Consider the following 14,730-nt stretch of genomic DNA (forward strand, 5'->3'; position numbering starts at 1 on the left):
TCTATTATTTATTTGTAAGAAACAAATGTTAAAAGAATATATTAACACACAACAAAAAACAAAGTACATATATTTAGTGGCTTATGAAAAAGTTGAAGATACAAATATTATATATGAGACCATTTTTAAAATTTTACTTTCTAACCTTAGCTTATTGTATTGATCACCAACAATTTTTTATTAGAGATAAAATTAAGTTTTGATAAAAAATATCCTCGTTTCTTGTTCTTAATATCTTAATAGGTGTAAACTCAGGTGCAGTTGACTTTACTTAAAGTTGATAGTTGAAAGCCGTTAAATAAAAATTAATCAAATCAATCAAACCATTTAACGACACTCACCTATCAACTTCAATTCACTGAACTTGAGTTTCCACCTTCTTAATAATCATATATTTACGTGTGCATATTTTCATTAGAGTTCATTATTCCGTAACAAACTAACGATAAAAAACACCCTTTCGGACAGTATAGCACACACACATGGCTTCATCCTCCACTTCCAGCCCCCTTCTATGTGGATGCACATGCACTCACTTTGTATAAAAAAAAATCTGACGTCACGTCGTCTTAACTCTACACTGTGCTGTGGAGATTCGCCTGACCCCACCACCACAAAAGGGCGTAGCCGTAACTGCCGTTCCAAAACGCGATTCTCTCTATTTCTTTCTCTCCTACCCCCACTCCCATCCACACTCACGTGACCCCGTTCCATTCTGCCAGCCTGTTAACGCCTAGATAGTAGATACCATTATTCTCTTATATCTCTGCGTTCATTCATTGATTCCCCCTCGCAAACCAACGGTCCAGATTCACTCACCCCTCCGCCCCCACTCAAATTTCACCATCACTCCCCCAACGCCAACTTGTCGTTCTTTCTCCCTTCTCTAAGCTCTCTGCTCTCTCATTCTTTTATTATCATCAAATCGTTAAATTAACACACAACACAAAACAGCTCAATAATAAGTTGAACTTCAAGGTAGAAGCTACGCTGAAGTGAAACGTGAGTTTCTTCCCGGCGTGGCTCTTCTTCGCTCTCGGGAGATACCTTACGTCTCTCACTTCACTTCAATCGCAACCGCATTGCATTGTCTTCTATCAGGTTCGTTCTTCTGAGATTCACTTTAAATTCTATAGATCTAACCTTCGAGTATTGCTCCATCGTTGCAAATTTCTGTTTCACTGCATTTTGGTTAAGTGCTAGGTTTCTTGGGAGTTTAAGTTTGGATTTGTAATTTAGGTGTCAATTTGTTCTCGTTGTGGATCTGTTTCTGGATTTGAGCTTAGCTTTCTATTATTTCAACTTTGGGGGATTTCTTTATCTGAAGCTGTCCGTACTACAAGATAATGATGACGGTTAAAGAAATGGAAAAGAAAAGAAAAACAGAAAAGTTTTTGCTTAAAATTTTTATTTTAAATTTAATTTTGATTCCCGGGTTTTAAATGCTGGTGATGTTTCGGGCCTGTTGTTTGAATGTGAAATCTTTGCTTTCTTTCTTTTTCAATTTTGTTTGATGTTGATGCTGCTGAGGAGTTTCGCAATTTTGGTTGGACGAAAACGACTAAGGTCCTTTTGTGCAATTGTGATGCCTATTGGGGGAGGGGGGTGTTGTGGGAATGGAATGTTTGGTTTTTGTATCTATTTCGCAAAAATGTGATGCGCCTAATCATTTCAGTTTGCTTGCAACTAAGATTGGTGAAAACACTAGTTAAGCTCTGGAATGCTTAATTGTTTTGCAGTATAACACACGAAAATCATTGATTTTTAATTTTTTTTTGTTGCTTTTCCACCCTGTTTTTGATATGCAAAATTTGGAACTTGTAATTTATGACCTGGCAACTGTTTTTTCAAACTTAATTTGCAAATTCTCTTCCTAACCTTTTCTTTATATATAGTTAAGGTCAGAAACAACCTGTCAAATAATAAGGTCAAAATCAATACCTAACAATCAAGGTAACATAAACTAATATGTGTCACTGGTTTTTAACCCATCTGTGTGCTTCCTATTACTTATGCGTTTGTAATTTTTAAGGGTTTTTTTTTTTTCCAAAAAATTAACCTTATTTCCAGCTGACACCTTTTCCTCCTTGTGTCCAGCTTCAATCCCAAGATGGTTGCACAGAACTTTGTTGTTGATTTGAATAAGCCCCTTGTTTTCCAGGTACAGGCACAATGCCTATCCCTCGCATCTTTCTTATATGTTCTGCCTTGTCAGACTTCAATTGTTGTATAGGTTTGATTTCTGTTTTTGTATGAACTTAGGATGATATAACATTAAAATAGTTTACAAACTTTTCAACTAATCCTTTCTGAATTTTGATACTCTGCAGGTTGGACATCTTGGAGAAGCTTATCAAGAGTGGGTTCACCAGCCAATTGTTAGCAAGGAAGGCCCTCGGTTCTTTGAAAATGATGTTCTTGAGGTATATTCTTTAACTATAACTACAGCAATTGAGTCTTGCCTCAGTAGGCGACGTTAGCTAAATGGACCAATTTTTATCATTGGGCATTGGCTCTATGAAGACCAAGTTCTAGTGAGTTCATTTCGATGAGGTCTTTTTCAACCGTTTCCCCTAATTTTTTATTTTGTTGAGCAACTAGTCTAGTTTGCTTAGTTTACTACCTTCTATCATCTTGTCCTCATTAGTTGGTACTCTAAGTTGCTGCATGACATATTAACCCCGGATCATATACTTTCTTGTATTTCTGGTTTTCTAGTTGTCCCCCTCGGCACTCCTGTCTCAGTTAAACTTATTGTTTTGCTCTTGTTGATGCTTCATTATCACTGCCCAACATTTATTGTGATCTATGAAGCACATACACTTCTCTGATTTGCCGTGTCTGCGTGTCGGACACATTTTAGACACGACACTCATTGACACTCGTCGGACACACGTCTTCTGTGTCCAATCGTGTTTTAATAAAAAATAAAAAATTCTTTTCTGGACACGCTCGGACACTCCTAAATACCATCACGTGTTAGCGTGTCCAATTTTATTCTTAACATGTATTATTGAAATGAGTTTAGAAATAGTATATATAATAAATTATTAAAACAAATTTTAAATACTTTATATAATTAAAAATTTAATTTATATTTTAATATTAATAAAATATCAAAATATCATTATAATTTATCTAAAAAATACTTTATATTTTATATATATACCGTGTCCCCGTGTATTATAAGAATTCCAAATTTGTGTGTCCGTATGTCCCGTGTCGTGTCTCGTGTCCGTGCATAGATTGTGATAGAGCATAGCTGGTTTTAGAGTAGAATTTTCCTCTCGGCTTGATTGGCAGGTTGCAACAGAATTTAAGACAATCCTACTTGCATGAACTGCATTATAAATTAAATGTAGATTTAATTTTATTTTCCGATTATACATGTAGAAAAATTCACCTGATTGTTGACTTGTTACTACTTGGAACAGTTCTTGACACGCACAGTCTGGTGGGCTGTACCAGTTATTTGGCTGCCAGTTGTATGTTGGTTTATTCATAACTCTGTACAATTGGGCCTCAGTTGTCCTCGTGTAGCTTTGTTCGTGGTTATTGGCATTCTTATTTGGACATTGCTTGAATACTCATTGCACCGATTTCTTTTTCACATTGAAACAAAAACCTATTGGTTAGTTCTTTCTTTCTGTGTTAATGTTTGCTTGTAGTGTTCTTTATTGATATCTATTTATTGGCATGACCAACACTGACTGTTTATTTCCACTTTTTGAATGTCGATCTAGGTGGAACACACTGCATTATCTTCTCCATGGCTGCCACCATAAGCATCCCATGGATGGCTTGAGGCTTGTTTTTCCCCCAGCTGCAACAGCAATATTATTGTTTCCGGTATCTCCTTCCTGCCATATTATGTACTACTTTTTCACATCATTTATGGAGAAGAAAAATTTGGCAATCATGTTATGTTTCTTGAGTTAGCTACAAGTTCCTCCTGTCAAAAAGATTTCTGGCCATTTTCAAAATAAAGCTAAATCTTTGTATATCCATGATTTAAGGTTCCATGAAGTGATGTTAGTATTTTTTGTTTTGCCGTGTTCATCAGTTCTGGAACTTGGTTAAGCTCTTATCCACCCCTGTAGTTGCTCCTGCTTTATTTGGAGGTGGTTTATTGGGTTATGTGATGTATGATTGCACCCATTATTACGTGCATCATGGTCAGCCAAAAACTGAAGTACCCCGAAATCTCAAGGTAAAACACTGCCCTTGTCCTTTGACTGTGGATGAACAATTAATTTAGCATTCATTGCTTCATTATGCTGCTATGCAAATCATATCATCCTAGGATAAATCACTGAAAAAGAAAATAGTTGTTTAGATTATTGCATATACGAGCTGACCAAAATTGGTCTTTTTTGAATTATGAGTATTTATTATTTTTTTTTTAAATATTGAATTATTGATACTTATATGACTCTCTGCTGTGGGCCACTACGCGGTTCTTGTCAAGTGATTTGGATCTTCCTATTCTCAGTTACCTACAATGCTGTGTCAATCTATGTCTGTTGGGGCCTACAAATCCTGCATAGGTGTTGTTTGTGTCATTGTTTTCCTAAACTTCACATTGACATTTCTCAAAAGACATTAAATGGATTTAAGTCCACATTTATAGGGAAGATTTAATTGCATGTCTTTCAATGTAGTATTTTTCATTTTTCTGCTATACTTTTCAGCTTGTAGCCATAAAATCCAAATCATGGTATTTTCCTTCGTTATTCTGCAGAGGTACCACTTGAATCATCACTTTCGGATCCAGAACAAAGGCTTTGGGATTACTTCGTCACTATGGGATAGTGTTTTTGGGACACTTCCTCCAACGAAAGAGGGTGCCAAAAGTATGTAAATTACCAAGGGTGGAGCATATATTCATTGGTTAAGATAATAGCAAATTCAGATGATCTGCTTTTATTATTATTTTTTTGGGTCTAATTTATTTTGCACCCCCAGTGGATATTCCTGGGGGCTGGCGTGCCATCATTTTGTCAATTTTGTGGTGCAAGTGCAAAGTTCTACAATTAAACATTCTGCTAAAAATTGATTATTGTATTAGATTTATGGTAGAAAACTCGCCTGATTGTGCATATTCCTTTCAGTTCTCATCTTTACTCCAGTTTCAATTTGTTCCATTCCATGTTCATGATTCTCAACTCCAGAGAAATATTATTACTAATAAAGATAAGGATTCAGGTTATGTAAAAATTGCTTTGTGCCAAAAAAATTAAACCAATTTAAAAGCTTTATGTGGCCGATTTTTCTTTTTCCATAAATTAAACCAATCTTTTATAATAACTAGGGTAAAGTACTAAATTGGCCCCCTATGTTTAGGCGTAATTCTGTTTTGGTCTTTAAGGTTTAAAGTGTTTTATTTGAATCCAAAAAAGTTTCATTTAGTATCAATTTAGTCCCACAGTGAGGTCAAAATTAAATAATTAACAAAATGTCCTACATAATAACAGTTCAAGAACAAAATCGATAATCTGGAGAATAAGTACAAGCTCCAGAGGTACAAAATCAACCATTGATGCATCAATACATTTATTTATCATTTTTTTTAGTTTTATAGAAAATATTTTATTTATATTATAAAAAAATAATAAATAGATGTATTGATGTATCAATTGTTGATTTTTGCCTCTGGAGGTTGTACTTGTTCTCCAGATTATCGATTTTGTTTTTCTTGTACTATTGTTATGTAGGACATTTTGTTAATTATTTAATTTTGACCTCACTGTGGGACTAAATTGATGCTAAATGAAATTTTTTTGAATTCAAATAGAACACTTTAAACCTTAAAGATCAAAACAGAATTACGCCCAAACCTAGGGGACCAATTTAATACTTTACCCTAATAACTAATTATGAGTATCCAATGAAAGGGGAATGTTTATATGCAGGCTGCAGTACACTTTTTTTTAAGCATACAGTTCGAATATAAAATCAAATCTCTAATTCTAACGAGGTCTGATAACTCTTACTCCCCCTGTCAGTAATTATATGGTTAATGAGCATGGCTGCATTGTATAGATAATTCAGAATATCTAACATAAAATGTCTTGGGTCTGACTTAATGGGTTAGCAGTACTGTTAAAATAGATATAAAAGATCCATAACATTAAGGGAGCTACTCAGATAAAAATGTCTAAAATGTCTTTTTTTAAAGATATTTTTTAGTAATTAAAATTTAACACATATAATCTAATTAAATCATATTTTTTTTATCAAAATTAGACCAAACAAATTAATTTAATCAAAAAAATAGTGAATCAAAATTTAAATCGGTCTAAATTAATATTATTTTTATAAAAAATAATTACAATATCCTTATTATAGAAAATGACTAAAATATTCTAATAATATATATATATATATATATATATATATTTTAAAAACTCTAAATCCTAACTCTATAACGATAGAGAAGTAAATGACTAGAATTTAAGATTCTCAAAATTAATATATATAATAGGAGTATTTTAGTTATTTTTTATAATAAGGATATTGTAGTAATTTTATATAAAAAATAATATTAATTTAGATTCGTTGAAAATTTGATTCACTATTTTTTCGGTTAAATTAATTTGTTTGGCCTAATTTTAATAAAAATAACATGATTTAATTGGATTGTATATGTTAAATTTTAATTACTAAAAAACATTTTTAAAATAAGACGTTTTAGACGTCTTTATCTGAGTGGCTCCCATAATATTAAATATATCACATAACAGATTATTTCAACTTATGAGTACTCTAACACGAACTGAAGTTCATTCTTCTTGTAATTAAATTTCAGGGGCATCATTGTGATTCGGGTATGTTGACTGTCTTGAACATATAGTTGCTCTTTTGAAAGTCTATATTTTTTGGAATATGTTTCTTGTTTTTATGTTTGTTGGCTTTGTTATTCCAAAAGGATTATTATATTTAGCAATTTTTGGAGTATTGTGTTAATTTTTTTTTTTTAAGAATATTTACTGCTTCGTGTTGTCATTCCCATGTAGATTTGTGTATGTTCTATTGTTTCACTTTTTTTTTGTGAGAAAAGACAACAAATTTTAATGTGCAATCCAGCAATACATCTTGCTGAGCTTTTTTAAAACTTCTGAGTTTGAAACATATTATATCTTATTGATTAAAAATGAAAAAGCATGTTATATAATTATTCTTTGTTTTCGATCTACTGTATCATTGGTCAATATTTGTGATTGCCCTATGCATCAAAATTTCTAGCTACATCATTGACATATTGATTTTTAAGCCTTCAGATCTGTTTTAAGCATAGAAAAATTAAAATATAAAACATGCATGAAATAGTAAATTGTTTTCATCTCTATTGCATGTGATTTCCAGCTCCTGAAACACGTTGGCTGTGTTGTGTAACTTTTTTTGAAATTAATAAGTGGTTCTAGTTCAGCGTCTTTTATGCTGGAATTTCTCTTTTGTGTGAAGTAATTTTCGTTAGTGGTGATTTCGGAGCCTGTTTAGTTTCTATTGTTATTAAAAATGTTATGTAGATAAAAGAAATCATTTATCATATATTTATACATAAACATGTGTTGTTTTTTAACATGTATCTGTTTTCAATATTTCTACATGTAAACGGTCTCTCTGTAGACATGATACATGACAGAGCACAATGGCGTCGTTTGATTCATGTAGCCGACCCCACTTAGTGGGACAAGGCTTTGTTGTTGTTGTTGTTGTTGTTGAAAGTAAGATCTTTATTATTTTAGACCATGACAATATTCTTTAATGCACCATGGTCTAATCAATATTATTCTCTTGTGGAATATGTTCAATTTTATTTTAAATGAAGTTAAATATTTGAAAGTTTTGGTATGTTTGGATGGAAATAAAATAAAAAGTGAGGTAAAAATTTTACAAATGAACAGCAAATTGTGTAATTGCTTGAGAACACAGACAGAGACCATGAATGTTTTGCAAGGAAAGCAACACTATATACTGCCGAGTTTCTTTGTATTTAGAACAGTTGTAATCTTGTTAGATACAGAATCACAATGAACAATATGATTAAGCACTTAATTACTGTGTTACAACATTAACATTAAAAATGAACAAACAAAACAAAAAACAGAATACTAATTAACATACAAATACAAACCCTCCTTTTATTCCTCTAAATTATCAAATAAACACTTCTAACAAGTTTTTCAGATTCCACCCCCTAATAATATAACTCTTATCCCCATTTATTGCATTTTCTGTCTTTTAGCCTTGAAACTGGAAGTGGTGGAATGCTCTGTTCATGCCTAAACACATTCTCCGGATCAAATTTAGTCTTAATCTTAACCAACCTATTGAAATTGTCCTTGAAATACATGTTACCCCATGCAGTTGCTTGTATATAGCTTGTGCTATTCTTCTTGTTCATACCCAAATCAAGATCTCTATAGTTCACATATGCTTCCCTTGGGAACTTAGACACATAAGGTGTCATGTAATTGTAAAGCTTCCTAATCCATTCTATATGCTTTGTTGCATTCTTGTCTCCATCTTGCCATAAGGTTAAGTACTGGATCTTGTAGAGTGTTCCATTTCTGTGAGGGAACGGCGAATCGGAGTCCGAGAAGCTGTTCATCATTCCACCATATGGGTTCCAAATCATCAAGGGACTATCCTCTTCAAGCAGCCTTTGCCACAGCCCTTCTAGGCCGGTTTCCGGTATCGGATCTCTAACGAAATCTGACTTGGCTTTGAAGTAATTCTTGAATGTTGATTTCCCTTGAAGCAGAACTTCTGGAGGTGTATCTTTAGGGAAGCCAGCAATATACAGCACTGATTTGATCCAACTAGTTTCCAAGCAATCGTTTTTGGTCAAACCCAATTCAGGGAACTTTTGCTGCATTACTTGGAGGAGTGTATCAGCATCACCTGCATTACACAAATTCAAATACGTGTATTAAATTAAACTAGTAGCTATAGTATTCGAAGCAGATATGCACAACAACAAAGTCTTATCCCACTAGGCCGATACAGATATGCATATGTGAGTAAAAATGAAGTGTTTGTATAGAGAATCACCAAGGAATAGAGCATTGTAAGAAGTTGAGATGGTTCTTTCAGTTTTGTTAGCAGTAGAAGCTGGTTGAATGATGACTCTCATGAAGAGTTCCTCATCTATGTTTGGTGCTACTTCTTGCCACCTTTGAACAATCTTAGTTGCATCTTGCTCCAGTGTCTTGGAAACCGTGAAAACTGTCACGGTTTCTGGCACTGGAACAAGATTCAACTTCCACGAAAGAACGATTCCAAAGCTTCCACCTCCGCCTCCTCGGATGGCCCAAAACACATCTTCCCCCATGGCTTCTCTGTCAAGTAATCTACCATTGGCATCAACAATTTTCGCGTCGAGGACATTGTCGGCTCCAAGCCCATATTTTCTCATCATGGATCCATATGCACCTCCCACAATGTGTCCTCCAATCCCTAAGCTTGTGCAAAGCCCGGCCGGGAATCCATGAACCGGGCTTTTCTCTGATATTCTGTAGTAGGCTTCGCCGACCGTGGCGCCGGCTTGGACCCAAGCGCTGCTATCTTGTATGTCTACTTCCACGGCGCGAAGCTTGGCCAAATCAATTATTATGAAAGGAGTTTCAATCTCAGAAACATATGACAATCCTTCATAGTCATGGCCTCCACTTCGCACTCTCATGTGAATTCCAAGCTTCTTTGAGCAAATCACAGCCACTTGGACATGAGATTCATTCAACGGTGTGAAGATAAACTCCGGCTTCGGCGCAGAAGGCACCAGAAGCCTTAAATTCTGTGCTGAGGAATCAAGAACGTTGGTGAATGAATCATTCTTTGGTGTCACAATTGATGAGGAAAACGGTGGTGCTTTATCTGAATAAAAGCTTAGGCATTGGATGAAGTTTTCTTCAATGGAAGCTGAATTTGAGAATGAAAAAATTGATGATAACAAAAGGACTAATAGTGTTGGCAAGTGTGAACGTAGTAACACCATGGTTCTGTGTTTCTAAGGTATTGGTTTCTGTATTTTTGTGTAGAACGAAGCTACCATAGATGTTATATTTATACTTATAGTGCCAAATATATAATACAACACTTTACGTATAATTGAGCTAAGACAAACGTCACACAAATTTAAATGAAAATAGTGTTGCCATGGCATTATCTCATCATAGTCAATCTTCTAACACTACATTATGATGGTATGGAAACAAATTGAATTAAAAATTCATTCATTTTTACTTTGATTCCAACAACATCCACCTCTTTCACATTTGCTACAAATATATCTGTACAGTTAGATCAGGTTTTTCCCCCTAAAATATTCATACCACTAATTTAGTATACTTGTAACATTAATATACTTAAATTCATTTTATTAATTATCTTTCTATATTTAAATAAATAAAAATTTAAATATATATGTTATTGTTTGAGACTTTGAAAATAATTAGGAAAATGAGTTGATACGTTCAATAATATCACCTATATATATTTTCCAAAAACAAAATAATTAATATCATGACTCTTTCAGATAGGGTGAGCACAGGTCGGTTTGGTTCGAGTTTATGGTAAAATTAGAATCGAACCGATCAAAATATAATTGGTTTGGTTTGGTTCGAATTTGTATTTTTTTGTATATGTACCCGAACCAAACCAAATCGATTAAGAACGGATTGATTCGGTTCGGGTAATTGGGTACTCGATGACTTTGAAATTCATAAAAAAAAACTAAATTTTTATCTTAAAAATTCAACAAGTACAATAAACATGTAACATCAATAGAAATAATCCAAACATGTTAAATACCAAATACATTAAAAACTAAACTCATTAAAATCGAAACATATTAATAATGAATAATCATTGTCTAATGGAAAAGTCATATATATTTTTTTATTTTTTATTTAATTAATATATGATCGGGTTCGCGGGTTGGTTCGGATTCCGCACCCCCAAAACCGATACTCGAACCAATCACTAACAAAAGTCATCGGTTTGGTTCGGGTTAGACCCGATTACCCGTTGATTTCAGAACCAATTTAATTGGTTTGGTTCGTGTTCGGACGGGTAATCGGGTACCCGCTACCCGTGCTCACCCCTAATTTCAGAAACTAAATTAAACTAAATTGGTTTTGCTAGGTAGACAATGACTTTTGTAAATAATTTGAATAATGGATTCTAGAATTGACCCAATAAAGTAAAAAAATACTCCATCCCTAAATTACCTCTTAAATTTTAACATTAGAATAACCATGTGTATACCTAGTGAATTGAACATCCAACCATTGTTAACTGTGTATGAGTAAATCGAATCAAAAGAAATAACCATCCAATTAAAAATAATCAACATAATCATCTATTGAATTGAACATCCCACATATCTATTGTTCATATTCTCATTGTCTACTTATATTTTTCCTAAATTAAAGTATCATTTACTTTTTTTAATTGGCTAAATTAATAGTTTAGTCAATAACTTATCTGCTTCGTCCCCTGCTAACAAAAAGAATGGTATAAGCAAAGCAACAACAGTCTTCAATGGCCCCACGAGTGTTTAAAAAATATTTATTTTTTTGAAGAATAAAAGATAAGCATAATATCTCTATTAATTTGTGCATCGTATTACATGATCATGCAACAAGTAATGCATATTCTTCATAATTTTCTTTCTGCGTGCTATAAATTATCTTTCATTTATAATATTATAAATTAATTAAATCTTTTTCATGGCTTTGTAGTGGGGATAACAGGTAGGTCCATAACATCGTTCATTAATTGGTACATTTGTTACTTGAGTTCATGGTGTTACGTAAAGTATAATGGCGGAGGCTTAAGTTTCGTAATGCTTATTTGCCAAGAGTTATCATTGCTAAACTAAGAAATCCCCATCGCTCAAAGCTTAACTTATGTGTAGAAGTCATACTTACTTGAGTAATTCTTGAAAACTATATATTATACATATACACATTTTAAATATGGTGTGTAGTGTGTCACTTGTAAATAAAAACTAGAATGGCAATAATTACTTTAACTTGGTATGTATATATTTCTTCATTTGAAATACAATTCCATTTCATTTTGGTATATTTCTTAATACTTAGTAGATAATAATATTTACGGTTTTCTTAGATATTTAACTTTTTTTTTATTTAATCAACAATCAGGCCAATGAATAAATTAATAGCTCAAATGACATAGTCTCCCATATTCAATTAAAAGGTTGTGGGTTCGAGTCTCCTATCTTTAGTAAAAAAAAAAAAAAAAAAAAATCAGGCCAATGAATAAATTAATTAAGTGGGCAAAGGCTAAGAGAAAGAGAAATTTAAAAGAAAAGATAAACATCGATTAGTGATTAATTATTGGATGAAGAAAATTGGTTCCAAATCTTTTTAATTTTCTAATATATTACTACTGGATTTTATCAAATTAAAAAAATTTGTGGCTAAATAAAATTACAACTATAATTACTAAGGTCCTTTTGAACATGATATAATTTATTGAAAACATTTTTCAGGATGGTGACTTACTTTATTTTAACATATGTAGCAATCAACTGTATTTTTTATTTAAAATTAAACAAATGGAAGCTTAAAGAAAGGAGAAGAAAGTAATAAAGAAGTGGAAATTTTTTCTTTACGCTCGGAGATAGAGGGAGAAATTTCTGCGTGGTATGGGCAGCTAATTAACTAGTTTATTATAATGATTAGGTGATTTTAAAATTGAAATTGAAAAAAAGAAAGAAAGAAAAAACTCAATTAGTGCATGTAGATGCAAAACAGGATATATAGAATAATTCTCCTCATAAGTCTTGGTTTGGTTTAATCTTTATTCATTTTGTTATTTCTTAATTTTGGGATTGCTTGCTCTTTTTGCCTCATGCTCCTTAGAACAAAGTGCAACATCTAACAAGTACTAAACGATTAATAAAACAAGAGGAAATCACAAATAGGTTCTTTAATTTTTGATCCACGGATATTTAAGTTTTCGAGAATTTAAAAATATATATAAATTCTTGATCTTTTTAAAATTTGAACATATCGATTCCTCATGTTTACTTGGGTCTGTCAGATTCAACAGAAAAATCAAACGTGACTTTCGTCGGATGTACACGTAAAAAGATTTTTAAAATTGGACAAACTAGACTTAAGAATCAATATGTCCAGATTTTGAAGAGGTTAGGAACTTAAATAATATATTTTTAAATCCTCAAGAACTTAAATATTCACGGACCAAAAAGTCAGGAATCGATTTGTCCTTTTCTCGTAAAACAAATTTTAACAATATATATATGAATTTAATTTTGATGCAACTGTTTTACACATGCATCCAATCACATAACGCCATATTAACAAAAATAACTACTTTTTATATTAATCGCGTAAATAGTCATTCAAAAAAACAGTTGTGATTGCACAACTGTATAAAATATTACATCAAAATTAAACTATGTATATACGAGTGTTCTTCTTGTGTAGTAATATTGTGTGTTAATTTAATTAGGTATTTCGAATTTAGAAAGAATTGGACTTGATAGTTAATGAATTTAATTTTTTGGAATCTTTAGTTAGGACTGTCAAATGATCAGTCCGGTCCATTTAGATTCATCTGTTTAAGTTTGTGGGTTAAATGATAGGTTGACCTGTTTAAGTTTATTTTATTTGCAGGCTATAATTTTTTAGTTTGGATTGTTTATGGTCGGTCTAATGGGTTAAACAGATTAGTCCATTTACTCTTTTTTAAAAAATATTTTAATAAAAAATATATTTTTTAGGTCAAAAATTTTAAATAAATAATTTTTTTAGTTGATGTGTCAAATTTTTGGATCACATCAAAATAAATATCTACTAAAAATACTACTTTTTTAATAAAAATAAATAATCCGCCTATTTAACCTACGAACTAATCCTTTTAATTTATAATTTTTTTTTCGAGTTAATCAGGTTAAGTCCATTTTAATGGCTCTGTTTTTAATTATCAATGTGAGAATTAATGAATAGAACGAAAATTGTAAGTTATTTTATCTGTTATTAACTTATAGTATTAAAATAACCATTTCGTCTGAAGTAGTATATCTTATATTTAATCGAATTATAATTATCGGACCAAAAAGTGAATGGGCCAAATCCTAGAATACGAAGCACGCATGAAGCTCATAAAATTTGTTTAGACAAGTAGAGCATTTACAGCCTATAATAATTGTGATCAAGTGAAGGAATCGCCAATACTATATGTAGACATAGTGATGGTATCAATCAATCAACCTATGCAACTATATTAATTAATTGCACTTAATGCGCAGGATTGTTCTCCTTCCACTCCCCCTTATCCTCTCCTTCTCTTTTTTATTATTATTTATATATTTTTTCATACATCGTACCAATATCTTTTTCTTCCTTCAATTTCTTAACCTGAACCCATGCTTGCACGTTGCAGCTAGCATCTTAACCAGGACACAGCCTAGCTAGTTTGAAAATTTGAGATGCACCACAATTAGTGTGTTATAGGAACAGTGTTATGTAGCACATCCATTGATTAATAAATAATAATAATAATTCACGTGCCCATCATCAAAGTGTTACCTCTATATATAGGTGCACCACTTAGGAATCCACTAAGTAACCAATACCTACAAAACTATTCTTGTATGGGGCATTTGTACATGCATATTTCCTTTCAAAATGTCGGCATAGGCTTCAAGTCAACCACTATTAACCTAAAAAA

At 32.3% G+C, this 14,730-nt stretch overlaps 2 protein-coding genes across 3 annotated transcripts; one reads left to right on the forward strand and one right to left on the reverse strand.

The window, feature by feature from the left end:
• The first annotated feature begins 768 nt into the window (after nucleotides 1–768).
• Nucleotides 769–5,217, forward strand: LOC112741490 (dihydroceramide fatty acyl 2-hydroxylase FAH1). Of its 2 annotated transcripts, XM_025790503.3 has the most exons (8): nucleotides 868–1,101; nucleotides 1,896–1,953; nucleotides 2,098–2,161; nucleotides 2,331–2,423; nucleotides 3,435–3,631; nucleotides 3,744–3,849; nucleotides 4,064–4,210; nucleotides 4,742–5,217. In XM_025790503.3, the coding sequence occupies exons 3-8, from the start codon at nucleotides 2,111–2,113 to the stop codon at nucleotides 4,859–4,861; spliced, it is 714 nt and encodes a 237-aa protein (XP_025646288.1). In that variant the 5' UTR covers nucleotides 868–1,101; nucleotides 1,896–1,953; nucleotides 2,098–2,110; the 3' UTR covers nucleotides 4,862–5,217. The 2 variants fall into 2 exon arrangements, with proteins under 2 accessions (XP_025646287.1, XP_025646288.1); XM_025790502.3 differs by lacking the exon at nucleotides 1,896–1,953 and having other exon boundaries at nucleotides 769–1,101.
• A 2,804-nt stretch (nucleotides 5,218–8,021) lies between these two features.
• Nucleotides 8,022–10,248, reverse strand: LOC112741491 (monolignol oxidoreductase AtBBE-like 13). The gene is made up of 2 exons (XM_025790504.3): nucleotides 9,058–10,248; nucleotides 8,022–8,907 (listed from the first exon to the last, which is right to left on the reverse strand). The coding sequence occupies exons 1-2, from the start codon at nucleotides 9,998–10,000 to the stop codon at nucleotides 8,216–8,218; spliced, it is 1,635 nt and encodes a 544-aa protein (XP_025646289.1). The 5' UTR covers nucleotides 10,001–10,248; the 3' UTR covers nucleotides 8,022–8,215.
• Nucleotides 10,249–14,730: the final 4,482 nt, after the last annotated feature.

The sequence above is a fragment of the Arachis hypogaea genome, chromosome 14 (genome assembly GCF_003086295.3).
Source record: "Arachis hypogaea cultivar Tifrunner chromosome 14, arahy.Tifrunner.gnm2.J5K5, whole genome shotgun sequence".
Taxonomy (NCBI): domain Eukaryota; kingdom Viridiplantae; phylum Streptophyta; class Magnoliopsida; order Fabales; family Fabaceae; genus Arachis; species Arachis hypogaea.